This window comes from Eucyclogobius newberryi, unplaced genomic scaffold, assembly GCF_026437365.1.
Source record: "Eucyclogobius newberryi isolate DKJ021-1_F unplaced genomic scaffold, fEucNew1.0.hap1 SCAF_1, whole genome shotgun sequence".
Taxonomy (NCBI): Eukaryota; Metazoa; Chordata; class Actinopteri; order Gobiiformes; family Gobiidae; genus Eucyclogobius; species Eucyclogobius newberryi.
Window position 1 is genome coordinate 23,828,548 of NW_027315723.1, and position 27,998 is coordinate 23,856,545.

Genomic DNA, 27,998 nt, shown 5'->3' on the forward strand with positions numbered 1-27,998 from the left:
ACATGCTTTCTGCTTGGACAGTTTCACACAGAGCTCTTGGCTTGGTTATCAAAATAAATATCCACTTACTGGATATTACATATTGTTACATACATTTTCTCTTTAATCTTTACTTGGAAACCTATCAGAAGTCAGTTAAAACATTGAGTGTTTTGTGACGTAGGCTCGATCTGAACAGCCCCTCTGGGAATAGTGACCTCTTAAAGCAAAGTTTGTCTCGGGGCCAAAACAACATCTGGATCTTCTCCAACTTCTGGGTGACTTGTTTGGACTGCTTTTGTCATATGTGTGCATTACAAGCACAGGAAGATAGTGCAGTGAGTCTGAAGAACTGGGCTCTGAGGAAAAGTCTGAAGATATTACTGTTCAAAGTTCAACAAGATGTTTACATTGAGTCACACTATGAAATAATATTGATTTCAGAAAAGAGGAGAGAAAGTGAATAGAAAAGGCAAAGATGGAAGGTCTGAGAAATGAAGCAACTCTCTGAATAACAATTATATTTTAAGAACCTAGATTTGTATTTGAAGCAGTCTTTTACTGTGAAGAATGTTGTGATGTTGGTAAATAAAATACTTTACTTACATACTTTTTACTTTCTTTACGTACTTACTTTTAAAGGAGTGTCTACAGAGCCGCTGCGTCGGGCCGAAACTGCCATGTTATTTTGTGCCGCGGCTCCTGAAAATGCTGCGCTATTTGACCGCGCTGTTTTAGACCGCGCTAGGTTAGGGTTAGGGTTAGGGTTAAGGTTAAGGTTAGGGTTAGGGTTAGGGTTAGGGTTAGGGTTAAGGTTAGGGTTAGGGTTAAGGTTAGGGTTAAGGTTAGGGTCACGGTTAGGGTCAGGGTTAGGGTTAGGGTTAAGGTTAGGGTTAGGGTTAAGGTTAGGGTTAGGGTTAGGGTTAGGGTTAGGATTAGGGTTAGGGTTAAGGTTAGGGTTAAGGTTAGGGTCAGGGTAAGGGTTAAGGTTAGGGTTAAGGTTAGGGTCAGGGTTAAGGTTAAGGTTAGGGTCAGGGTTAGGGTTAGGGTTAGGGTTAGGGTTAAGGTTTGGGTTAGGGTTAAGTTTAGGGTCAGTGTTAGGGTTAAGGTTAGGGTTAGGGTTAGGCGTGAGGCTATATGGCAGTGCCGCGGTTCCTGAAACTGCTGGGCTATTTGACCGCGCCGTGGCTCTGCAGCCATAGCCTACTTCTATATAACAACTGCAATAACATCATAACATTTTTTTTGTTTTTTCAATCATAACACTCAAAGACTTTGGAATAGTAATGGCGCAAACCAGAAAACCACTACATCCAACATAATTTCATTTAAGTGGGACATTTTCAATAAGTGGGAGGAAGGACAGGCGCCTAAATGATGATGTAGACATAATAAAACACTCACAAAGCAATCAAGACATTTTGCAAGGGTTCCTGGGTTGTAATTTTGGCAAGATTATTTTTGTGATATATTTGTGATTATTCAATATAACTTGTAAAGGCTAAGAAATAAATAATCGTGTGAATTGTAAGCAGCAAGAATGACCAATTTCAGTTCAGTCTATTGTCTATAAACATAAAACAAAGTGATTTTTATCTGGCTTTTTTACAACCCAGTGTACTTTTTCATTCATAAAGTTTGATTGTATAAAGCTCGGCTGGTGAAAAAAAAAGAAAAGAAAAGCAAATGAAAGATTATTTAATTACGATTATTAACTGTAGGCAATGACTTCATCCCAGCTAACAGCTTTTTTAAATCAGTTTAAGACATAGGCTTCTATTATACAGCATCAATAATAGCCTTCTCCCAGAAGACTGAACCAAGACTTTATAATATCTATCTTATTTGCCTCGATAAAATTGATACATAGAACTGTAAGTAGAGATTCAGTTGTAGTAATCTGGACACAGAAGATCAGTTTCAGGGAAAACTTAAAACATTTGGATGTTCTGCGGGGCGGGGGGGGGGGGGGGGGGGGGTCTTTCTCTATTCGTGTGTGAGCCGGAGAGGGGCGGGCTCCTGGGCAGGAGGGCGGGCTGGTGCTGAATGAACAGCTCCGCGGCTTAAATCCTCCGCTCCGTCCGCGCGCCGCGTCAGACAGCGGCGCTCGCACCCACCATGACCCAGCCGAGCTCCCCGGCCTCCAGACTCCACTGCCCCGGGTGACACGCTCCGCGACCGGCGCCATGAAGCGGCAAAACGTGCGCACCCTCGCCCTGATCGTGTGCACCTTCACCTACCTGTTCGTGGGCGCTGCGATCTTCGACGCGCTCGAGTCCCAGAAGGAGACGAGTCAGAGGAAAGAGTTGGACTTGAAGAAGCGGGAGCTGCTGAGCTCGTTCAACTTGTCCACGGAGGACTTTGACGAGCTGGAGAAAGTGGTGCTGCAGCTCAAACCGCACAAAGCTGGGGTCCAGTGGATGTTCGCGGGCTCCTTTTACTTCGCCATCACCGTCATAACCACGATAGGTAAGGACGCGGCGCGGACACGCAAAGTGACCCTGCTGAAAGTTTGGAGATATCTTTATTTTGGGAAAGACAAGTTGTGTTCACGATTTGCGGCTGGGCTTATTAGTCGTGCCGCGCGTAAAACTAACTGACAAACTGTGACCACCTGTCTCTCTTTCGGTGGTCCCGCGCAGCCGTTTAGGCGCCTGTTCCTCGTCCCACATGTTTAGAGAATGTCCCCCACTTGTGTCCATTGTGTCCATTCATGACACATGAAATAAAAAAGTTAGATTTGCATTGGAAAGCGTGACATAGTAGAGCCTTTTTTCCCCCTCGCAAGGAAATCAAGATATTTTGGATAGCTTTCTGGTTTGTGATTTTGCTGTTTATTTTTTGTGAATAATCAATATAAATTGTAAGGGCAAAGACATATATGATCTTGAGATTTTTTTGTAGACAGCAACAATGAGTAATTTCAATTCAATTTATTTTTGTAACACTTCAAAATCACAACAGCAGGGAGGGCGACAGTGAAAAACGGATTAATCAAATCTCCAATCTATTGTCTAAGAACGTAAAGCATTACTTTTTTATCTGGCTTTTTACGTGTCAACGTATCTTTACTTTTTCATTCATAAAGTTTGATTTTATAAAGCTGGACTTAACAATAATGTAACAGTCGACTAATGCTGATACATTATTAACTGTAGGCTAATACTTCATCCCAGCTAACAGCTTTAAAATTTAAACATAGGCTTGCATTATATAGCATCACTAATAGCCTTCTCATATAGCACTCAACAAACACTTTAAAAATATCTACCTTATTTGCCCTTGATAAACCATGAACAAATACTTACTTAGTTAAGGGGTTAGAAGTTAGAGGTAGGGTATTCGTTAATATACAGCATTACAATTGCGATTATATTTGCAATTTATGTATTATTATTAAGAGGATTCTGACCTTTTTAAGCAGGAGAATTGAAAAAAAAGACTTCACAGCAAACTACAAGAATCCTTTGTATCTCATAACATGTTTAAACCGTCTAAACTACAGCATTAGCAGTTTTTATGCAGAATAAGACAAGATATTTTGTTGTTTATTGAAGAAATTATGGGACTTAAAAAGTGGCAGTCTTTGCGATTTGCTGATTGTGACTAATCTTGCAGCCCAGAAACACGATTTGTTCTTATGAATTAAGTCTTTGTTCATGCTTTATTAAGGTGTAGTTGTTGAAGTGTTATGCACTAAACTAACAAAATGTTCCACGTTGCAGTGCAAGGTCATATCAGTTACAGTCTTTGCCTTACAGTTAGACAAGTGTCCAACAGGTGACACTTGCAGCTGCTCTTTATGGATCGGGGACCATAAAGCCTCCGCCTCAGTGTGCGACATGGGGCTCTCACAATGAGCAAGTGTCATAAAGGAGCTTATATAAGTTGACCATTATTACAGCAGAGGCAGGTGCTGTGAGGAGAGGACAGGTAACTATCTGTCTGGTGTTGAGGGCAATGGAGCTGTATTAGCTCCCTGCCCCTGCAAAAACATCGATGTGCGAGTTTATTATTATTATCATGATAATCATTTGTAAAATTCAAGCACAGGCTCTATGATCTGATGTATCTGACTCCAGCTGTACTCACAAGACCACAACTGCACGGGAGTTCATGCAAAAACACTAGTCGTACAGAAATGCACTTGGAAACTCTGAATTTAGGTTGAACTCACGATTCATTCACAAATCTTCAGCTAAATCACACAAAACCTTATCTTTTCTGGTCCAATAGAAACCCATAATTGTGATTGTGTGTGTGTGTGTGTGTGTGTTTGTGTGTGTGTGTGTGTGTGTGCGCGTGTGTTTGTGTGTGTGTGTGTGTGTGTGTGCGCGTGTGCGCGTGTGTATGTGTGTGTGTGTGTGTGTGTGTGTGTGTTTGTGTGTATGTGTGTGTGTATGTGTGTGTGTGTGTGTGTGTGTGTGTGTTTGTGTGTATGTGTGTGTGTATGTGTGTGTGTGTGTTTGTGTTTGTGTGTATACTGCAGTCTTGTCATTACATCTGATGCCATTATGTACTCTTTACTCTTTAGCTCTTGTCTTCAGCTCTTCATTACAGAGTCGACTGTGAGATATTACTTTGCCTTAGTCAACTATTGCTCATCTATTTTTGCAATGATTTATTTCCTCAACATCGGGTATAACTGCCAGTCTCTGCTCGCCCCATGGCAATGTACTCACTACAGCTGCCGCGAGGAATACAGCTGTTCTACACTTTCTATTTTTTTCTGTTGGCTGTATAAAGACTCAGGCCTATACTTAAAATAGATATTCAATTTAGGGATTACATCAAATGCCCTCCCTCTTTAGCAACTCTGTCCAATATCTACATAGGTCATATCAGTGAGTAATAACTTAAAGTACCATTTCATTTGCTGTGGACATGCTTCTTATTAAACTGGAAGTGTTTTCTGCTAATCAAATTGAAAAGAGAGTAAACAAACCTGCGTATGGTTATTTTCTAACTTTTGTGTAACAGAATGTAAAGCTTTGTTGTGGAGGATTGACTTTGAATTTGATTAATCTAGACCTTTATATTTCTCCTGCTCCTTTTTTGAAGTTTATGCATTTAAGGAGACTTATTTTGCCAAGACTTAATGAGCTTAACCATTTCATTATAATGGTTTTCCCCTCATCAATATTGTATAAAAGTTATGTTTAAGTGATTCCTGTATGTTTGAATAATCATGTATCGTCTGCTTTCACCTTTCCCCTAGCTCCGCCTACTGTTCTGTAATTAAATGCAATTCTTTTACAAATTCTCCCTCCCCGTGATACACAAATAAAACACTATAAATGCAAATCTACTGCTTGCGACAGTGAAACATTATATCAATTCTGTCATTAAGTTGTTTTCTAAATATGTGATACCAGTAGTTTCTCATCAAATACAAAATAGTCAATAATGTATTTTTCATCAACATACAAAACAATATCTGATGAACAAGAATCTATAGTATTGTGTGTGCTCTTGACAGATGACAGTGCTGACCTGTGGCTGTAACTCTATCAGATCAGAACAAACTTAAGCGTGCACTGTAACTGTGAGCCCAGGGAGGATTCAAACCTTGATTAGTGTGTGTTAAACTTTAATGACTTCACCAGAGCTCTGCTGTTCCACTGGCCTTAAAGCACCAAGCAGACTGTACCTGCTGGATATGCACGAAGCAGACTGTACCTGCTGGATATGCACGAAGCAGACTGTACCTGCTGGATATGCACGAAGCAGACTGTACCTGCTGGATATGCACGAAGCAGACTGTACCTGCTGGATATGCACAAAGCAGACTGTACCTGCTGGATATGCACGAAGCAGACTGTACCTGCTGGATATGCACGAAGCAGACTGTACCTGCTGGATATGCACGAAGCAGACTGTACCTGCTGCTGGATATGCACGAAGCAGACTGTACGTGCTGCTGGATATGCACAAAGCAGACTATACGTGCTGCTGGATATGCACGAAGCAGACTGTACCTGCTGGATATGCACGAAGCAGACTGTACCTGCTGCTGGATATGCACAAAGCAGACTGTACGTGCTGCTGGATATGCACGAAGCTGGATATGGAGTACCTGCTGCTGGATATGCATGAAGCAGACTGTACGTGCTGGATATGCACAAAGTAGACTGTACCTGCTGCTGGATATGCACGAAGCAGACTGTACGTGCTGCTGGATATGCACAAAGCAGACTATACGTGCTGCTGGATATGCACGAAGCAGACTGTACCTGCTGGATATGCACGAAGCAGACTGTACCTGCTGCTGGATATGCACAAAGCAGACTGTACGTGCTGCTGGATATGCACGAAGCTGGATATGGAGTACCTGCTGCTGGATATGCATGAAGCAGACTGTACGTGCTGGATATGCACAAAGTAGACTGTACCTTCTGCTGGATATGCACGAAGCAGACTGTACGTGCTGCTGGATATGCACAAAGCAGACTGTACCTGCTGGATATGCACAAAGCAGACTGTACCTGCTGCTGGATATGCACGAAGCAGACTGTACCTGCTGGATATGCACGAAGCAGACTGTACCTGCTGCTGGATATGCACAAAGCAGACTGTACGTGCTGCTGGATATGCACGAAGCTGGATATGGAGTACCTGCTGCTGGATATGCATGAAGCAGACTGTACGTGCTGGATATGCACAAAGTAGACTGTACCTGCTGCTGGATATGCACGAAGCAGACTGTACGTGCTGCTGGATATGCACAAAGCAGACTATACGTGCTGCTGGATATGCACAAAGCAGACTATACGTGCTGCTGGATATGCACGAAGCAGACTGTACCTGCTGCTGGATATGCACAAAGCAGACTATACGTGCTGCTGGATATGCACAAAGCAGACTATACGTGCTGCTGGATATGCACGAAGCAGACTGTACCTGCTGCTGGATATGCACAAAGCAGACTGTACGTGCTGCTGGATATGCACGAAGCTGGATATGGAGTACCTGCTGCTGGATATGCATGAAGCAGACTGTACGTGCTGGATATGCACAAAGTAGACTGTACCTGCTGCTGGATATGCACGAAGCAGACTGTACCTGCTGCTGGATATGCACGAAGCAGGAAACACAACAGAGGCAGAACAAAGTGAAAAGGCCGACAGGAGTTTTAACACAGAGGAAAATCAAGGCTGAGCGATGTTGACAAATGTTGCTTTTAATGTGCAATTATCACTGCTTTAAAATCAAGGTTTAGTTCACAACGTGCTTTTTAAACATGGGAGCAACACTGAGAAAGCTGAAATATCACTGAGAAAGCTGAAACATCACTGAGAAAGCCGAAACATCACTGAGAAAGCTGAAATATCACTGAGAAAGCTGACATATCACTGAGAAAGCCGAAACATCACTGAGAAAGCTGAAACATCACTGAGAAAGCTGAAACATCACTGAGAAAGCTGAAACATCACTGAGAAAGCTGAAACATCACTGAGAAAGCTGAAATATCACTGAGAAAGCCGAAACATCACTGAGAAAGCTGAAACATCACTGAGAAAGCTGAAACATCACTGAGAAAGCTGAAACATCACTGAGAAAGCACTGAGAAAGCTGAAACATCACTGAGAAAGCTGAAATATCACTGAGAAAGCTGAAACATCACTGAGAAAGCTGAAATATCACTGAGAAAGCTGAAACATCACTGAGAAAGCTGAAACATCACTGAGAAAGCACTGAGAAAGCTGAAACATCACTGAGAAAGCTGAAATATCACTGAGAAAGCTGAAACATCACTGAGAAAGCTGAAACATCACTGAGAAAGCACTGAGAAAGCTGAAACATCACTGAGAAAGCTGAAATATCACTGAGAAAGCTGAGATATTATATGCATTTGAGTCTGTAACGTGACTAAAGCGAGCGTCTGAGTTTCAAAAGGTGCAAAGACAATACTCCACCATTAAGTGTAATTATTTACGAGTCTCAAATGACACTTTTTAATGAGCTTGTAATGCATCCTTGTGCGACCTTGAAGACCCGGGCCGGGTTTGTTCAGGTTATCCAAAGTATCAAAAACAGATACTAAAGCTAGTATCGAAATGAGACACTCATTTCAGCAAATATCGATACTAAAAGAAAGACTATAACAACAGGGCACAATTATTTTTGTCTTTTATGAAGTTTTAGAATGACCTTGAACATTATCAGAACAAGTAAAAGATCATAATGTTTAAGAATATATTCCTTAAAGTATCGAAATTGAGTTTTTAGTATCGTGAGAACTTTAGTTTGTAGAGGTCTAAACTTTAGCTCCAAAGACAATAGGACAGTTTAGTTAAGTTACACAACATTTTTGATTTGGTTGTGACTTTTATTGCAGCCAAAATTGTAAAATTAGACACAAATGTCAATGAAATGTTGTAGAATAGTGTGAAAATCATTTGGCTGTGTAAATTAAAGCTACACTTTTTCACAAACTTTAAAATGTATTTCTTCTTTAAAGGTTTGGTGAAGTTAGATGTATTTACGCAATGAAAATACAGCAGAAGTCAAAGCGTCATCATTAGCAGCACGTGCACAGTTAACGAGGTGATGGGCACGTGGTCTTTTTAAACAGCATTTACATTCAAACAATACACGCCGTGGCATGTAGAATTTGCATATAGAATGGACTCTGGCAAATGTATTCAGGATTTTCTGCATTTGCCAGTGTTAAATATTGGTTTTGAATTATTTGGTGTGTCAGCAGCTCATACCACTGATGCAACACACTGTGCAATATGAAAAACGACCTATTTGCACATGGAAAAACTGTCAGTGTTTGGGTTTTTGTTGTGGAATTGCAGATTTAACCGAGATTAAAGCTGGACTAAACTGGGACAGGATCAGTTAATTTGAAAGAGTTTTGACCCAATCAACGTGGTTATAATTTGACTCGATTACGTTTTAACAATATGTAAATCTCTCAGTACAATATTACCACAACAGTCATTACAATATTTATCCAATACAACATTCATTTCAGGTGAACAGAGAGCAGTACACAACGATAATTAGAAAACACAGCAATGACAGACACAGATCACAGAAATACAAAGACGTACAAACACACACTGTATAGTAAGAAAAAAAATCAAAATTTCCATAAAAAGCTAAAGAGAAATGTTTCAAGAGCTGATTTAAAGACATAACGTGACACTCTCGGTGCAGCTCGTTCCACAGTTTAGCGATATTGTTACATAATTGTAGAAATGCAAACCTTTTTCTGTTAAAATGCTTTGAATACCATCAAATCATTCCTGCCATATTCCAAAGACTTAAGATGTAAAAATGTCATGTCTTTGTGTTGTCTGCACTGAAATAGATCATGTTCTGTTGCTGCTACAAAACAAACGCATTTGATCAAAGGAGTAATTCAATAAAATGTAACAGCTCACGATATTAATGTGAGACTTTTGATGACGCGGTATCACAATCTGTCCGTTATCGTTACGTCCCGGTTAATCGATTAATCGCAACAGTAATTGAGTCGTCAATAACTGGTCAATACACGGACTCCAAAACGTGCCATGATCTGAGAGAAGAGGTTTTATTGCAGGACTCACACATAAATGACATGGGGAATGTGTAAATGTAGTGTTTTTGATGAGAACACACAACCTTTTTGTCTGTAAATATCCTCCACCTGGACGTCCTCCAATGGCTTCAGTTCAGCGTTATCTGGGTAAAATTGAGTAAAGATCATTCCACATTCCAAACAGCTCATCAATTAATCAAAAGAATAATTGCCAGACTAATCAATTACCAAAATAATCATTAGTTGCAGCCCTAATTTTGATGCAAAGAAGCTGGCTCGATACCAATAATCACATTTATAATAAAACACATTTGTTATTTTCAAACAAAATAATTCAAATTATTCCATTTTAGTACCATGTGGTCCTTTGCAGTCTGAAATAGAAGAAAACCACTATAGAGCTGTTCAGGAAAGGTCAAATTCTTTGTGATTTTTTAAAGTATCAAATTTCGATATTCATTTTTTGCATTAATTTGTCCCTGAATGTTTTTGTTTACCAACCCCAGACGGTTACAGCTGGGTACGAGCAGCCACACGGGGCCCTAGATGAGCACCGGGCAGGCCCCATGTGTGACTGTGAGTGACTTTGTTGAGTCAAGCGCTAATATCCGAACTCCTCCATTGTTATTCTTCTCCGCTCTGCTCTGTAAATGTGCAATCCTCGTCGGAATACAAATGTGGCAGCGAGCTTCAGACTGCATTAAGTTATGACGCAAACCTCCTTCCTCATTGCATTAGGCGCGCGTCCACACCACCTCGTCTCCTTCCCTTGTTCCTCGCCACCTTCCCCGTTCGCCGGTGCCGTCCGCGGAACACATGCACTTAATCTTTATGAGGATAGAAGCGTGAATAAATCATGATTGTCATTTCTCTGCTATCATCGCGGGCGCACGTTTGGCAGCGGCGAATCCATTTCCACGGCTAAATTATTAACACTGATGACTTAGATTAGAGCAGCAGTAATTCATTAGGCCCAAAGCGACAATGCAAGTGGCGACTCTCACTTTATTTAAAGGATCACAGACACAGACGCTTTAAAAACGTATAATCAATGTGTTACTGTCACTGGAACGTCCACTGTATGCTACGTAATATTGTGAATGAAACTATTTGACTATTATTACTATGCTATTACTATTATTATGTGTCTGTTTGTTCCATACGCAGTGTTTTGTGTTAGCGCTTGGTTGCGGTTCACTTTACACTGTAATTGAATTGGTGTGATCTGATCCATCTGTGTACAGCAAAGATAAGGTAACATTATCTGCTGAATATACATGTTGCGTTGCATAAGCGACTGTGCCGCGTCTAAGTGTTTTCTATCAACCCGTAAAGGCAATTTCTACTTTTTTGTTTTTTTTAATTGTAGCGCAGTCTGGAGGACGTTTCATGAATGAATCCCTGTGAATCCTGTACAGTGTCTGGATTAGGGAAGTAGGTGCTTAGGCGTTTAGTCGATTAATTAGTCAGTGGCGTCTTAGTCGATCAATATTTGTATCACTCGATTTATACATGTATTTGGATTAGAAGGATTCATTGGCGACGACATGGAGTGAGTTAGTTGTCAGTTAGAATAGGGAGTGAATCAAGAGTTTAATCTGCTTTTTTCTGTTATTTTTGAGAACTTTTGCCTTTTCAGTCGACAAATCGATCGGCAGGACGAGTCTTTAGTCGACTCCGAAAACGTTGAGTAAACACATCAATTGGTTTGTCATTTATAGAGCGTCATTCAAACTCCTGTAGATTATTTTACTTGTCAAACGTAAATTCATTCTGTTCAGTATCACTCGAGTAAAATAGTTCTTTGCACAATTACTGTATATTTGTTTTCACTATAATGTCTTCTGCAAACTCCAAAAACACTAATATATAATCAATCCATGTGAATACTAGATAAGAGAGGAGTTTTCAGTGTGATTTTCTCTTTGTTTTGATGAGTTAAGTGCGTGCGTATTGATCTCGGACCGGGAGGAATTCAAACTGGCAGCTTTTCCTTTGACACAGAGCAGAAGAAACAAGAGGCCGCCTCAGTCAATGATGCTTATGTAAGGACTGTTTGTAGTGTGTGTGATGAATGGGGAGAGAATTACAAATCCAGGGGCACAACGGTCCTGGGTTCAAATCCCAGCAACGAGTTATTTTGAATTTGTTTTTATTGTAGTAAGTGATTTTATCAGGCCGAGATCCATTTGTTTGGGATTATATGTTTTCATTTATTTAGAGCTAAATGTCAGTTCTACATTGCTATTATCTGCAGTGCTTTGGAAACTATCTATGTTTGTAAAATGTGCTACGTAAATAAAGTTGAAATGGAATATTTTTTTGAAAATGACAACACTAAAATATGAGAAATGTATTTAAAAGCAAAATTGTCTGTTTTAAGCTAATATTCTTGTTTGATTACACTTATCTTATCAAACTTCTGCCACCAAAGTGCAGAAAAAATGATTAGTACAAAAGTAAGTCTGGCTTCACTTTGTGGATAATTCTAATCAGTATTACAACATTAAAGTTTGATTTCTACATTCAAAACCACATTGCAAATTAAAACAAAAAAATAGACAAAAAAATCAAGCAACAAATCAAGCAAAAATTATCTGCTGTAAGTTTTCTATAAAAAAAATATATATATAAAAAAATCTACAAATATGCAAAACAAAAATAAATGAAAACTACTGAGTAAATGATTTATTTTAACCTGCAATAAATTAGGTAAGGATGTTTTCTCCAAATCATAATGAAGCAGCAATCTAAGCAGAGAGTCTTATCCATCTCCCCAGACACTTCCACCTCCTCCAGGGGACCCACTCAAACTAAAAGTACACCTCTCTTCTGCCCCTTGTCATCCCATCTCATCGTTTATTTAATGCTTAATATATACAGTGTGTATTTGAGTGGTACTTGTTGTTGCATCTTGTGAAAACATAAAATGGCTCAGTAGTGAAACGCGATCTTCGGCAGTTATCAGACTAAACACGAACATGGCCCGGGCCGTTTTAAATATTTATGGGCCGAGGATGGCATACGTATGAGAAGAAGATGCTGCTTTGTCTGACAGATTTGAGAAAGTTCGGCCCGGCTCCCGGTTCACATGCTTCTTGTGTATTTGTACGACCCCTGGATGCAGCCCGGTCCAGCGGAAAGTTGAGTGAGTCCAAGATGGTTGGACTTCATCATTCAGTGTGGCCCGTTGGATGAGAACCAAGTGAAACAGTGGCCCGCAGTGACGGCTCTGACAGCGCTGCAGGCCAGTCTATCCCACACTGCAGCTTTGGAACAGGACAACATGCACCAGCTTTGTACCGTTTTCAGCCAATGCCGTGCTTTGCAGCTGGATGAAACTGAGAGAAGAAATAATAGTTTGTACTCGGGATGTCGAATTTTAGTGCTACGATTTTTGTGAGCAAAAAGCATCACGATTCAACGATTGTTCCTGATTAATGAGGCTGTGACTTAACGACAATGAGATCTTTAATTCTCTTTCGTTTCCGTGGTCTAACATGTTACTGTTCCTCAAGTTTGTGACGTGCTTAATGAAATGTGACTTTCTGAAAGACGAAATGAAGTTAAATTTGACAAAAGCAGCCAGATAAAAAAAGTTATTTACATTTAGGTCTATTTTTTGACAATAGATGTAACTAAAAATACGTAATTTGGCATTGAAAAGTGTCATTAATTATTATTTTTTGTTTTTTATGCTATATTGTGGCATGAATAATCACGTTTATTGATTAACTGAATAATCTTAACATCCATAGTTTGAACTTTTGAGTTAAAATTGCAGCTAAAAACTTTTTTAATGATATTCAGATGACAATATTATGACAATCCACCATAAATGTGCTTAATGTGCTGTTAAATTTCTCAGTTGATGTTCAAGTAATGAATGTACTTGCATAATTGACTATGAAAGTGCAGATGTGCTGTTCTTAAATGTTTCATTTAATTTAAATGCTCTTTTGCAGCCTTTTTAACAGGTTGCGTTCACATTATAGAATTTGATGATGTTTTTGAAAGAAAAAAATGAAAGAAATCCTCAAATGTTGAACAATATCATCTCCAGTAATTTGACATATTAATCTTATGTTTTAGAGTCCTTCCAACTGAGAACAATCACAATGTTTGAGTTGAATAATGGCACTACTTTGAGAGACTGGTGCGAACAACTATTTTCACTTTTGTTTATTCATACGGACAGAGAAGACACAGAACCTGGTGCCAATTTTAGTTTCAAGTTCAAGCTTGTGATTACAGAGGTATGAACCAGAAAGAATTAATCAAATCCATAATCTGAGAGTCAAACAGCAATATCTACAATTTTATTCTGACCTGCTCCAGCTCGATCTTAAACTGTAGTGATTATAGTATGTTGTGATGTCACGTGGGCACATCCTGTCAGAGGATGTACTTGATATTCAATGTTGCAACATGCATTTTGTATTATATACCTCTATCTCACGCCTCTATTTTAAGTCTTGTGCAGGTCATACAGACAGAAATAACCACTAACCACAAGCGTCTTTCCTCGCAATATGGAGGAAGCAATATGGAGCAAATCATTTTGTCCGGGGGTACGGGGGCGGACTAGGCAAAAAAACTAGTAGCTTTGGCCTTCTCCCGACCACAGCTCGGCAGCCAATCAGAGCCAAGCACACACATTTCGTCGACCAATCAGCGCGCAGCATGCAAATTTTCCCTTGTAAACAGTAAACTGTAATGGCAGACTATTATCAAATGCTTCCCGGCCCGATTTAATGATAATATTCTCTTTTTTTCTAAGATGTTTTAATAAAATGGCCGTCCCTGCTCTCGAAAATGCCCGTCCACATTTTAAAATACCACGTCCAAAATACGGGAAGACGGGTCTCTATCTAAAAGCCTGGACCCACCCTCGTGACGTCACCCCGTTAGAGACAAACGTCCTGCATCTCAGCCCATTGATGGACTGTCCTGCCCGGTATAAACGCAATATAAGATTTGTTTTATGTTTTATTTCTGGCCATGTCAAATTAAGTGATGACTGATGAGAAACCCTTTTCTTTGCCCTTTAAATGAACCAGAAACAGCCCTTGGCGAGGTTTGAGGAGTTTACCTTTCTCCCTTCTGGACGGCGTCTGAGAACGATCACGGGTTTGGCCTTTGTCCTTTATCTCTGAAGCCATGACAAGGATGAATGCTCTTTCATAGCTCAGAGCGGCGCTGATGCAATGTGTTTTGAGTATTGTTTTCCTATTTGCAAAGGAATAATACTTCTGCATATGTTGCCTGTGGAAGGGTCTATTACATTTATTTATACAAATTCCCCAGTGCATTTCCAGTTTTCTTCAGGAATAGTCTCATTTCCCTACAACGGACACAGTTATTGAGTTGGTCGAGCGCCTTCTCAGCACCGAACAACGCTTTCGGTGGCAGCTTCAACGCTTTCTCTGGGAATTCGAGCTCAGCCGTGTCCTCCCTGTGATCTTTGTGCTAGAAATCAAACCAAAACACACCTTGCTGTAGATGTATGGCAGCGTCCACGTGAACCGGGCGCAGCGAGGCCTGTCTTCTGAATAAATAATCCTGTGAGTGTCATACTGCTCCTCTCCACTGACCCGAAAAGGAAAGGTATTGGAACAGAACAGTCATGGCTTCTATCACCGTGAGTATGTGAGGCTCAATGGAAAATTAAAAAGAGTTTAGGGACGATGCTGCCTCTAAATATTTACGATCATGGGGTCTGCACTGGAGTGTTAATGGTCATATTTACAATCATTATCTGTAAGAGGGCTGTATTTGGGGTCTGGCCTGGAGTGTTAATGGTCATATTTATGATCATTAACAGTGAGGGCTGTGTTTGGGGTTAAAATACATACTTTTATCATCCAAGTTAGTGCTGCATGGTTTTGGGGGATGAAAAACCTACTTGTGATGAGATTTGTTTAAAAAAATGATAATTCCAGGAACTAATAAACCAATACAAGAAGATGTTTGTAGGGGTATGAACTGGTACAACAAGATTATTCTATAAAAAGACAGGATATTTTGTTTTTTGTAGGGGAAATTCTATTGTCTACAGTAAATAATTGCAGTCTTTTCGATGTGCTAATTGTGCTAACTGAAATTGTAATTTCGATTCCATTGTGCTATATATTGTGCTGCTTTTATCCCAAAGACAATAGTCAATGTAGTGCTTCAAATAACCACCGTTTTCCTAATCAGTTACGGGTATAGCATGTATTCTTCTGATTAATCGGTTAGTTGTTAAGATTACATTTTCTTAACCTTTGACCAGACAAAGCTGGAGTGAAGGCGCTGTAGGACATCCTGATGAAGATAGTATAGAGTATTTGTGTGTTTTCATCAAAAACACATTTGAACATTTCCAGTGTCAATGTTGTGTAGTTACAGCTCTATGAATCATAAAACTTCTTTTCTCAGCTCATGGCATGTTTTAACGATTATTCAACTACTAAATTAATGATGTTTATTTCAGTAATCAATGTGTTGCAATTAATTCATTTATCATTAACTTGTTTCAGGCCTAATTCAATGGATTGCAGAAGTCAAAAATGCAGAAATGATTTTATACCCAATCCAACTTTAAATACTATAACTCTGCAAGTTTTTGTATTCAAACAACATTTTTTAATATGATAGACTGGTTGTTTGTTTAGAACATCTCTAGCACAAATATGATCTATTTTTCTCCCACGTCCTTCTGCCTGTATTTTAAGAAACACAACAGAATTGTTTACTCCAACTGTTCATAATTAGATCCGGCATGAGGAATGTCCTAAATCTTTGGTGTTTTTTATTATTCTGAACTGTTTTGGTAATACTTGAACTGGCTCATTTCATTCACATATTTGAGAAATGACACAAAAAAAAAACGGTGATCATAACACATTAATTGACTTGCATTCTTTCTTTCTTTCTTTCTTTCTTTTTGGACAGATGATCAAACACATAGTCGTTTAGTGAAATGTTATTTATGAACATTGATTGTACAATTCCCTGGTTTATACTTTTAAACTAAAGCAAAGGAATGCAATTGTCTCGCATTTCCTTTTGTTTTCTATTTAATTTGTTTTCATCACGTGTTTAATCTTTGTCCCAAGCCGACCCACAATGCATTGGTGACCCTAATGACAATATGTAATAGGGTTGGGTGTTTGCGCCAGAGGGCAGTAATCTAACCACCATTTTAATATCTCACACAGAAGTATCGGAGATTGGCCTATTTTTGGCAGCATTTGTACCTTTGTGCGCCTCTTGCATGTGTTGTCTGTTATATATTTTCATGGATGGAAGACATTTGAAATTATTGGAAAATGATTCACTGTGAGTCATAGGTTTGAACAGGTGCACTGACACGTATTACTTCCCTGCGCTAACCTGGTTTATGGAATAAAGGATTAAGGATTTTATAAAGTGTGATGTGGCCAACAGGTGCTAGAATTATTGCTGTTTTCCTGTAATGTCCTCACGTCTGGGATCCAAATATACCTCAGGCAACAAATGAATGAAGAGCTCTGCTCTTTTACGATGCATTATGATTTTTCATGGCTGTATAATATCACAATTGTATTATAACCTGGATCACAATTTAAATGTGATTGTTTAAATCCACCTGTCACTCACTCAGAGCTTTACAGTGTCTGACCAGTAGGGGGAGTTGGTGTGGAAAACTGTTGCGCTTGAGTGTAACTATATAAACAGAGAAGCACTGACAATCAGGACCGTTACTAATGATTATTTTAGAGGTCGATTTGTCAAACGGTGATTTCTATTGTACATTGAGACTTTTTAAATACAGTTGTCAAGTAAATAATGGTTGAAATATTGTGACTCAATGTTTATTTTTTTAGTTTATTTATCAGGGACAATGCACATAAAAACACTGACAGAAAAGAGGAACGATTCTTGTGCCAGGTTATAGCAACATTGCTTATTCCCCGCGCAGTCCTCTAGTGTGTGGTGTAAAGTGTGTTTAATAATGCCACTGTCTTTGTTGTAACAAAATATATTTTCATGTTTTAAAGTCTTTCCAGGTAACGATAGAAATGATCAAAAGACGGTCGTGATTATTTTATTCATAAAATGTTTCATTTACCTGGCAAAACATTAACAACAAATTCTTATTTACAATGTGGGTTTGGGATTATATTTTTTTTAATTGATTAATCGCTGCAGCTTGACAATATGTTTTTAATTCTCATATTGCCCAGTCCTCCTTGAAACATGTTCAGAACCACTGCTTCCATTTTCAAAAACAGAAAAAAAACATATTTTGAAGGTATAAAAATGATGTTTTAAAACAACATAATCAGCTCATGCCTCACAGTGCTCCTGGTTTAGAGTCATGTTCTGTGTGACATTTGGTCTCACTACGTCCTGTCTGCAGAGGTTAAACGTCCTGGAGCAGAACATCTCATCTGACGCCCCCCTCCCCACACATCTGCCGCCTGAATGGGCTTACGTCACACTTTCTGCCCCCTCAGCCTCCATGACTCTGGATTTTTACATTGTTCTGCACTTTCTGTTGTTATTCAAGCTTGAAATGTGGCCCACAGTCGTCCAGGCTGTCTTCTGTGCAGCACCAAAAAAGGATTCAAAAGTGATCGGATGCAGTAAAAGAGTTACAGCGTGATGGATTACCGGTATCTAAAAAAATGAGTGGGCTAATGACTCAAAAGTATTACGCTAATAATTTGGCTCGTGCAATGATATTTTTCACTTGATGTAATTTCCTCCATGTATTCTTGATAAAATGTTATTGGCAACTGATGTTTTGTTAAACACTTTATGAGTAGCTGTAAGTGGAGTTTAAACTGCCAAGTACAGTCTGAGGATTAAACAAGGCCATTTAGAGGCAAGATTTATTTGAGAAAAGCACATTCACCACAGACACTAGATTAGGAATCAGGTATGAGATTAAAGTTAAATTGCATATTAAACGACACATTTCACTATAACGTAATGGATATGATTATATAAAAGATTCTACTGATTTTTTTCTCTTTTCCCCCAGTTTGATCAATTTGGTGAAGAGAGTATCAAGAGTACAAGTGTTAAAGCCTATCACCTTTTTAAAGTATATAAACTTTTATTTCATGATATTTACAGTATGTCGTTTATCTGGTCTCCGCATCAGTAATACGTTAACCATGAACTTCAGTGGTCACTAGACGTTTACAAGAAGCACATCAATTCAGAAATATAAAATAAATTAAAATAAAACACCAAATGGTTTACACACGAGACTATGACTTGTAATGATGCTCTGACCTCTTAGAGAGCAACTAAATAATATAAAAACGCTTCTACCGGAGTTTAATTAACAGCTATTGTCATTGCATTAGTATAAAAGTGGTTTTCTATCATTGAATCATTGTTTAAAGAACTATTTTGGAGTTAGCTACAGTGCTGTGCATGTCCAGTCGTCACTTTGCCCGCAGACGTGCAACCACAACCTCACCTAAATACTCTCTCTTGATTGTTCATAACGTGCGTGTTTGGAGGTCTTATGCTAAATGCTACAGGGAAAACACACGAGACAGGCTCTGGAGTCCTTCAAATCATACCAGGCTAAGTGGTTGATTGCATCGTAATAGTAATCGTCATGAATAGAAAAACTAGAAAACCTCACTTTCATCTGCACTTTAAGAATAATCCTCTGCATTTGACCCATCCTTCAGTGCAGCTTGTACACCCTGTCAGGAGCAGTGGGTCATATGGGCTCAGCTTGGTCAGCACCTTATCTGTAGGATTTTGCCTCTTACGCATGTTCTGGGTTGACACTCGAGCTCAGGCATGTTTTTGGAGGATATGATGATGAGTATGTCTGCCACATCTCCACATTTTAGAACACATGATGAACCTGATAACCATGAAGCGTTGTGAGACGATGTACCTCATTATGAATCACTGAACCAAAAGATCCAATTCAGAACCAATATTAAAATCAGGACTTCATTCATTGTATGCTGTGGTTGTGTGAAAAACCTGGGATTTTGGAGAAGATTGAGAATGCAGACTGGATGTATGGTCTGTGCCTGAGGGGACGACAAGAACAGCAAATACATATCATACAGTCAGTACTCTGCGTCTTACACTACGCTCCCGATGTCATGAAGCTAAACGGGTTTCAGAATGATGAAAATTTTAGTTAAAACAAAATAATACATCTTTTGACTGATCGCTAACAAGCACTACGTCCACTAGCACTACATACTTTTATGTTCATATTTTTGTTGTAAAGGAAGCTGTAGTGTGCAGGGGTCATGTAACAATGAATGAGCACAGTTCCTCTTGTTCTTTACTGGATCTGCTCATTAAGCTCTGGTCTCGTGAATCACATGAAATAGGATACTCTTTTAAAACCTGGACACTGCCTGAGATGACCCTCGCGTCAAAGCTTTTAAGTTAAAACTTCCTACTAAGTTAAAATGACTTGTATGAAAAACTTTTTGAGACTTCACAATACATTAAAATCCAATTGAATATTAATAGAAAAAAAGAAAAGGAATATAGACTGTGAAAAGGTCTCACTTTCCTCTCTCGGTGTACTATTAACCACTGCCTGGCATAAGTTGGTGTTATCTAACTCGGAATCTGCTCCGATCCTTGTATTTTTCCGATCTGTTTCCCGTTTGCCAGTAAACCGATCCATGTTGTGCGTGTGCCAAACAAGCCCTGAACAGTACATCTCTGATCACAACCCATCTGCCCCCAGTGTAGCACACAGGTCGGGTAACACCGGAGAGTGGGCCAAGAGCTAGTGGCAAGTAAATGAAGTGTAATTAGACTTTGCAAGAGCTGGTAGTTGGGTTAGTGCTTGACCGAATTTTGTTGCGTCTCAAAGTTCTTGTGCGTGTGGTAGGGAAAGTACTCGGTCAGTTGTCAGTTTAGAAAGACTAAAAAAAAAGAAATAAAACTTCAAATTGGGGTTAATGGTTTTACTGCTTCTGATATATCAGACAACAGCTAAGAGATGATGAAATAACAGTACCTTGACCTGTGTTGTAACTTCCACACAATGGTCAGTGTAACGTGTCTTAAGAGCCCCCTGACGACGCCCCCCCCACTGGTTGTTGCGTGTGTGTCCCATCTGGGGGAGAGTTTGAAAGCTCCTTTGTCTCGATTAAATGGCGTGCCTCGTGTCCCGAACTTGATTGCTCCTTTGATCCAGCGTTGTGTTGTCCCTCTTAATTTTTTTTTGCGTTTGCAGTGACCTTATATTGCAGATTTTAGACTGTCACGTCACACCAACCATCGTGAGAAACAACAAAACTACATTTTCTCAATCTATTTCGTTCATGTTTTGTTTTTCTTTCATTTTCCATTTGATATTATATTTGCGCTATGAATGTTTTCTGGTGGAACTTTCTGGTCTAAATGGAGATGCTATTTTTTAGCACACGGTCCAGTAAATCGCAAAAGTCAAGTATTTTTGGCAATAAAACACTTGTAATTGAATAAATGCGAGATCAGTTTAATTTACCAGCATAGGACAGTATTTCTCAAACAGACATGAGGTCCTCTACAGTTCTAATATTTCCTTAATTTGGAGCCAAGTTTATCCACTTTTTCGGCCTTCTTTGGGTAAAAAATTGGTTAGAACTATTGTTACAATGATGCAATCTAATTTAAACCTGGATAAGCACTAGTTCAGACCTGGAATACTACTATTACAGACCCGGTTTCAATCTGGTGATAACTGAGAAAGCCAAATCTTTTCTTACTTGGTCTGAATAGTCAGAGAACCACTGCTATAGAACATCCAAAGCAGTCATTTATCTTGACAGGTGGTGGACCCTCTAAGGAAACTGAAGCTGGACCTAAAATGTGTCCTTTACAAAGTCTCCCATTACACTTTTGGTTGGTTTTATTTCACATGTCACAGTCAAAACATGTGAAATCAGCCTGGGCCACCGCTGCTACAGCTATTTTTACCAGAGGCATTCATCTGGACGAGCATCATCAGCTGAGACCCAAACGACCAGAAATCCCAACAACGGACTAAAGCAACCGTGTTAAATGAGTTTTACCGCTGTCACATAAGCTTACCGACATCCTGCCTTATATTACATGCATTTACAGTCGCTCGTGATGTCGTGGGATTAATGAGCAGGAAAATCCCATGTTTGTATTTTGCATCCCGACGTTAGGTTAGATGACACACACACACACACACACACAGTAAATATAGTCCGTAATGTGTGGTTTGGTGTTTACACGTCATTTACATCGAAGGGAATTTGCATGTCTTTATCTAATTATGTAATGTACTGTAGCGCAAGGTCAAAGCAATTGCAAATGAACCAAAATGTTAGCGCTGCTTCGTGACTATCTGAAAGAAATGTAAACTAATGTCTATGTCTTAAGGCCTTATTTTGTGTATTTACATATCAATCAACGCTAAAACTTGGCAAATCCATCTATGAATCATTGAGGCGATTTGTCCTTTTCATATGGGCCATTCCTGTTTATGGAATGCAGCCTGAATGGATGTGACAATACATTGACAAATAACATTGAAAAAGGCGATTGCACAATGTTATTGCAGAAGAAATCTGTTGTGGAGGTTTGTCTCTGGAGAGGTTTTCTGGTCCCGTGGGAGAAGGTCCCGGGAGACATTCGTGTACTGGAGAAAGCCCCAGATACTCATGTGCTTGACTGTTTTTACTATTATGACAATACTGAAGCTCACATCACTGAAAAATATAGTATCAACAGTTCAGTGGTGGAAAGTAACAAAGTACAAAAACAAAAACATGTATTTTACTTCGGTATATTTTTTTACAGTGGATACTTTTTCACTTTTACGTCACTACATTTAAGAGCAGATATCTGTACTTTCTACTTCACTACATTTTTTAACTAGACTGAAATGTAAAAAGTACATGTAAATGTTGCAAACAACAATAAAAGTCTAGAAACGTTGAGAAATGCGTTGACCTCAATGGCAATTCTTTATCAAGATCATTTCACTCTTCAAAAGTAATCAAAGGAAGAAAAAAAATAACGAAAAAAAGGGTCAGATGCGCTAAAAAAATGTTGGGACAGTGATACTTTTACTTTTTTACAACTCTTTTTGCACCCGTATCTGTATTTTTATTTAAGTAACAAAATAGACTTCTTCCACCACTGCAGCAGAATCAGCTGTATAAGTATTGGAAGTACACGGGTTAAAGATTAGTTTATGAGTTCATCCTACACCGTATGGTTTTAAATCCCACTACCGTACTTCATTACACAACATTGACTTTTCTGCCGCTTCTTCTGATCGCTCTGCGCCCACACTCTTAGCAGATAACCCGGGATACGTGCACTTGAAACAGATCTGTGTTATTCGAGTTGACCTCCTAAAACCTACCTCACTACATTAGCAATGACTACAAATTAAACTCTTCCTGACCGCTCCATTAAGAGTTAAAGCTGTGGATTTGACTGTTCTTGGGTGTTAATTTGACCACTAAAAAGCAATCTAATTATCTGTCTGAAATATAAATTCCCAAATTACTGGAAATGCTAGTGAATTTTAGGTGTGATTTAGTTCATTCATGTGTTTAATTATTTGTTGATTGATGTCTTGTCAACAGTATTTCAGCAAGACAGCACAAATATCATATTTTAAATATTTAAGTATTAGTATTTACTTTAATTGTCTTATTTGTGCATTTATGCAATATCAGTTCAATATTCTCTTCTCTATAACACAAAATTACATTTTCCATTCCACTTTAGTAAACTTTCTGCTGCTTCTATGATGCTCAAGTAACTAGAGTTTAAATATGGCGCATCAACAAATTAGATTTTAATGCATAGTAATATTGATAAAGACATCACACTGATTAATGTGCAATCCCAATAGATGCTCACTACTCCATCTAGTGGCAAAAATGGTACTGCGAACAACTTCTCTCTTCCAGCATTTGTTTTTGTTATAGCTTAATAAAGTGAACATTAGATATTTTAAAGGAATCATATTTTTAAACATCTGACTATAGCATACACATTTCACATTTGAGTATGAAGCTTAAGTCATGAACATCACAAACAGAATCTTCTTAGAGCCTCTCCATTATCTCCCTTGTGATCTTTTGAATGCACTTCCTGTTATAACTCACAGTTTTCTTTTCATGTCACTGTATAATGTGCGGGACATGTTCAAAGAACTTCCAAGAATTATAACTCATGTAATTCATTTAATTGGACCAACTGTTTTGTTGGAAATCTCTCAATGCTTGTCCCTCTGACCTAATGGAAAATTACGGCCTGCCAAGGTCTTCTCTCACATCCCCTAAAAAGGATCTGGAGCAGCTTTGCAAATACTACTCACTGATATAGGAGTTTTCTGGCGAGGGACACAAACATGAGACAGGGAGCTTGGATACACGATGACTGAGATGGAAATGAAAAAATGTTTGTTTATGCAGGATTACGCATGTGTAACACTTAACATAGTGACTCTTTTTACAGAAGCTAAACATATTATAGTAGGCCTATTGCCCTTTCTGTTGACCGGGCTGTTCTGGTTTGCTGTTTTCTACTTTTATCCATAATATGGCCCCACAAAAATAAATCCTTACAAATAAAACCTTACAAATGACTAAATACTGCTTGTATATCTGCATTTGTAATAGTCCTTAAAAATAAATCCGGGATAGAGAAATGGGACAGCTCCAGATTGTTTCTATTATATTAAACAGTGAAAGTATACAAATACTGTATGTAAAAACCTTTTTTAAATTTTTTATTTTTTTAAGTCCAATTGAGTCCCAGGTCAATTTAAAGAAAAAGTCTGCTTCGAGTCCAAGTCATGACTGGCATGTGCACACCTCCGCTGAAGTGGGTAGATCTACGACTCTAAAGGTGAACTTGGTGTGGATGGTTCCCCTCCCTTAGTTCTGTGCTCTCCTGGTTTGGACCAGACTTTGAACCAGTCTGGGAGGCTGTGCCCAGCTGTGCCCACAAGAAAGCACTCGCTCTGGGCACACACGGTGCTGGAGCTGGGGTAACTGAGTTAGCTTGGGCCAGGTGAGCGCTGCTTCCTCTGCTTCATACCAGGATTTATTATGATAAATTTGTCCTGGTCACTCTTCTGTCTGTTCTCTTTGTTCTGTTCTTGAAATGTCCGTGGTTTAATGTTCTCAAGATTATGACGTAAAAGGATTGTTGCGTAAATACCGGTCTTCTGCAATGATGTAATGCATAATTATTGAGAGATTTTCTCATTATGCTGCATGCAAAATGGGAAGAACAAAGATTTAAGAATGTGTTAAGAACATATTATGTTAGCTATGAGAAAATGTAGAGGGTCAGATGGAGTAGATCATTCTTGAACACTTGATTTTCTTCTCCAGTCATTCAGGCTGTGCTCTCCTTTCAAAACATTTACTCAAAACTTCATATAACATTTGTGTTCTGTAATCCCTCTGCACTCAGTCACTTCAAACACTGTATTTCTAGCACTGTATTTCATTTGAGGATTCGTAGCAGATGTGTTGGTTGGACTTGGCATATAGGTCTTTCCCATGGTTTGTTTAAGTGTTTCTGTAAACATCAGGAGGTCGTGTGGAGTTTGAGGTGTCTGTGTAAGTGAGTGGTGTGTTCAGGATCCACACAGGGAAAAGCAGAACTAAAGTGAATTTAAATTTTGGGTTATTCAGTTGCGCTTCACTGACAAAGCAAGTCATGTGCTCGGCAGTATCAGGACTATCTACTTCAGACGTCATAAATCCTTTGCCAATTCTTGTATTAGTTGCCATTGTTTCCTTGGGCAAGACACTTAACGCCACTTGCTCCCTGTGTTTGTGTGCACTGGCCTATGAAGTTGTGTGTGAATGGATGAATGGTTCCTTGATTTAAAGTTATATGAGCGCCCAGTGTAGTTAGGAAAGAGCGCTCTGGTCATGGAGGGTGACAGTATTTATAGAGTCAATTTCTATAATGTGCAATTCAAAATGCTTTAGTTAAAACGCATGAAAACACAATACAGTGTAAGTCACAGTAAATAAATAAAACAGAAAAACACATTAACATGGTATTTGAAATATTAAAAACCAGATAAAAGTATTTCAGTCATAGGCGCGGCTAAACAAAACAGTCTTTAGCTTAGATTTAAACACAGCCGGGGCGGGGCCTGTCTCACAACCTTGAGAGGGCTATTCCAGACCTTTGCCCCATAGACCTGGAACGCAGATTCTCCGTGTCAGGCCTTGACTCTGGGCACCAGCAGGAGGCCGGTCCATGTTTAGTCCTGACTCTGGGCACTAGCAGGAGGCCGGTCCATGTTTAGTCCTGACTCTGGCACCAGCAGGAGGCCGGTCCATGTTTAGTCCTGACTCTGGGCACTAGCAGGAGGCCGGTCCATGTTTAGTCCTGACTCTGGCATCAGCAGGAGGCCGGTCCATGTTTAGTCCTGACTCTGGCACCAGCAGGAGGCCGGTCCATGTTTAATCCTGACTCTGACACCAGCAGGAGGCCTGTCCATGTTTAGTCCTGACTCTGGCACCAGCGGGAGGCCGGTCAATGTTTAGTCCTGACTCTGGCACCAGCAGGAGGCCGGTCCATGTTTAGTCCTGACTCTGGCACCAGCAGGAGGCCGGTCCATGTTTAGCCCTGACTCTGGCACCAGCAGGAGGCCGGTCCATGTTTAGTCCTGACTCTGGGCACTAGCAGGAGGCCGGTCCATGTTTAGTCCTGACTCTGGCACCAGCGGGAGGCCGGTCCATGTTTAGTCCTGACTCTGGCACCAGCAGGAGGCCGGTCCATATTTAGTCCTGACTCTGGCACCAGCAGGAGGCCGGTCCATGTTTAGCCCTGACTCTGGCACCAGCAGGAGGCCGGTCCATGTTTAGTCCTGACTCTGGGCACTAGCAGGAGGCCGGTCCATGTTTAGTCCTGACTCTGGTATCAGCAGGAGGCCGGTCCATGTTTAGTCCTGACTCTGACACCAGCAGGAGGCCGGTCCATGTTTAGTCCTGACTCTGGCACCAGCAGGAGGCCGGTCCATGTTTAGTCCTGACTCTGGCACCAGCAGGAGGCCGGTCCATGTTTAGTCCTGACTCTGGCACCAGCAGGAGGCCGGTCCATGTTTAGTCCTGACTCTGGCACCAGCAGGAGGCCGGTCCATGTTTAGTCCTGACTCTGGCACCAGCAGGAGGCCGGTCCATGTTTAGTCCTGACTCTGGCACCAGCAGGAGGCCGCTCCATGTTTAGTCCCGACTCTGGCACCAGCAGGAGGCCAGTCCATGTTTAGTCCTGACTCTGGCACCAGCAGGAGGCCGGTCCAAGTTTAGTCCTGACTCTGGCACCAGCAGGAGGCCGGTCCATGTTTAGTCCTGACTCTGGCACCAGCAGGAGGCCGCTCCATGTTTAGTCCCGACTCTGGCACCAGCAGGAGGCCGGTCCATGTTTAGTCCTGACTCTGGCACCAGCAGGAGGCCAGTCCATGTTTAGTCCTGACTCTGGCCATGGAGAGACTTGTACAGAAGCAGAGCTGCTTTAAAGTCTATTCTCTGAGCCACAGGAGCCAGTGCAGAGACCTGAGAACAGGACTAATGTGATCATACTTCCTGGTTCTAGTCACATCGCTGAATTCTGCTCCACATGTTTTCTTTATATTCTACCTTGCTTTATATTCTAAATTAACAATGAAACATTTCAATATATTTTAAAACTATCATTAGACTATTTGATAGAGACTATCAGTGGCACGGGAGTATAAGTCGCACCAGCCAAAAAATGCATAATAGAGAAGAAAAAAACATCGCAATAGAGTATGAAATGTGGTTTTAAGTGTGAAAATAACAAATAACCTCACATATAAGTCGCTCCGGAGTCTAAGTATAAGTATATACCGGCCAAAACTATGAAAAAAGGTTATAATATAATAATATACAGTAGTTAGTTTAGTGACCCCTGTTCTAGAAGTTTCCATGTCTGCGTCCCACTATCACCCATCTGCGATAAACAGAACAGTTTATGTCTCTCTCTGGCGCAGACCTAAACTGTTCTTCAGATGTTTATTTACTCCTTCACTCCCTCATCTCGCAATTTCAGCTTGGACAGGATTAGCGTCATTTGGGGAAGCACAGATCTGGACACCTGTACTTGGACAACTGGAGTGACCTTCTACGGTTACGCATGGTAAAAGGAAATTTGGGATGGGCTGTGTTTGACCTCTGCACCACTCAAAGTTATGTCCTGGGACAGTCCTCTTCACTCAGCTTAAAGCACTGCACTTGGCTTTTACGTCAAATCACATGTAGATTAAAGTGTGGCCTAACGTTGATGATGTTGATCTTTGGAGACTAATCCGTTTTAAAATATTAGGTGTTCCAGTGTTTGCATGTCTCCCAAGGACAAAGAGTGACAGAATGTGCAGTCAGCATCAATGATGTGACTGGAACATTGAAACAAAATCTAAGATAACAATACTTTACAAAACAGTGAGCTAAACGACACATTCAGTACTAAAAGAAGATATTAATAA

The 27,998-nt window shown here is 40.0% G+C and overlaps 1 protein-coding gene across 1 annotated transcript in view; it reads left to right on the forward strand.

The window, feature by feature from the left end:
• Positions 1 to 2,011: 2,011 nt before the first annotated feature.
• The window catches only part of kcnk3a (potassium channel, subfamily K, member 3a), a 37,700-nt gene continuing 11,713 nt past the window's right edge, over positions 2,012 to 27,998 (forward strand). The window contains exon 1 of the mRNA XM_072440537.1: positions 2,012 to 2,448. Coding sequence (XP_072296638.1) covers positions 2,166 to 2,448 — 283 coding nt within the window. The 5' untranslated portion in view covers positions 2,012 to 2,165. The remainder of the gene's footprint in view (positions 2,449 to 27,998) is intronic.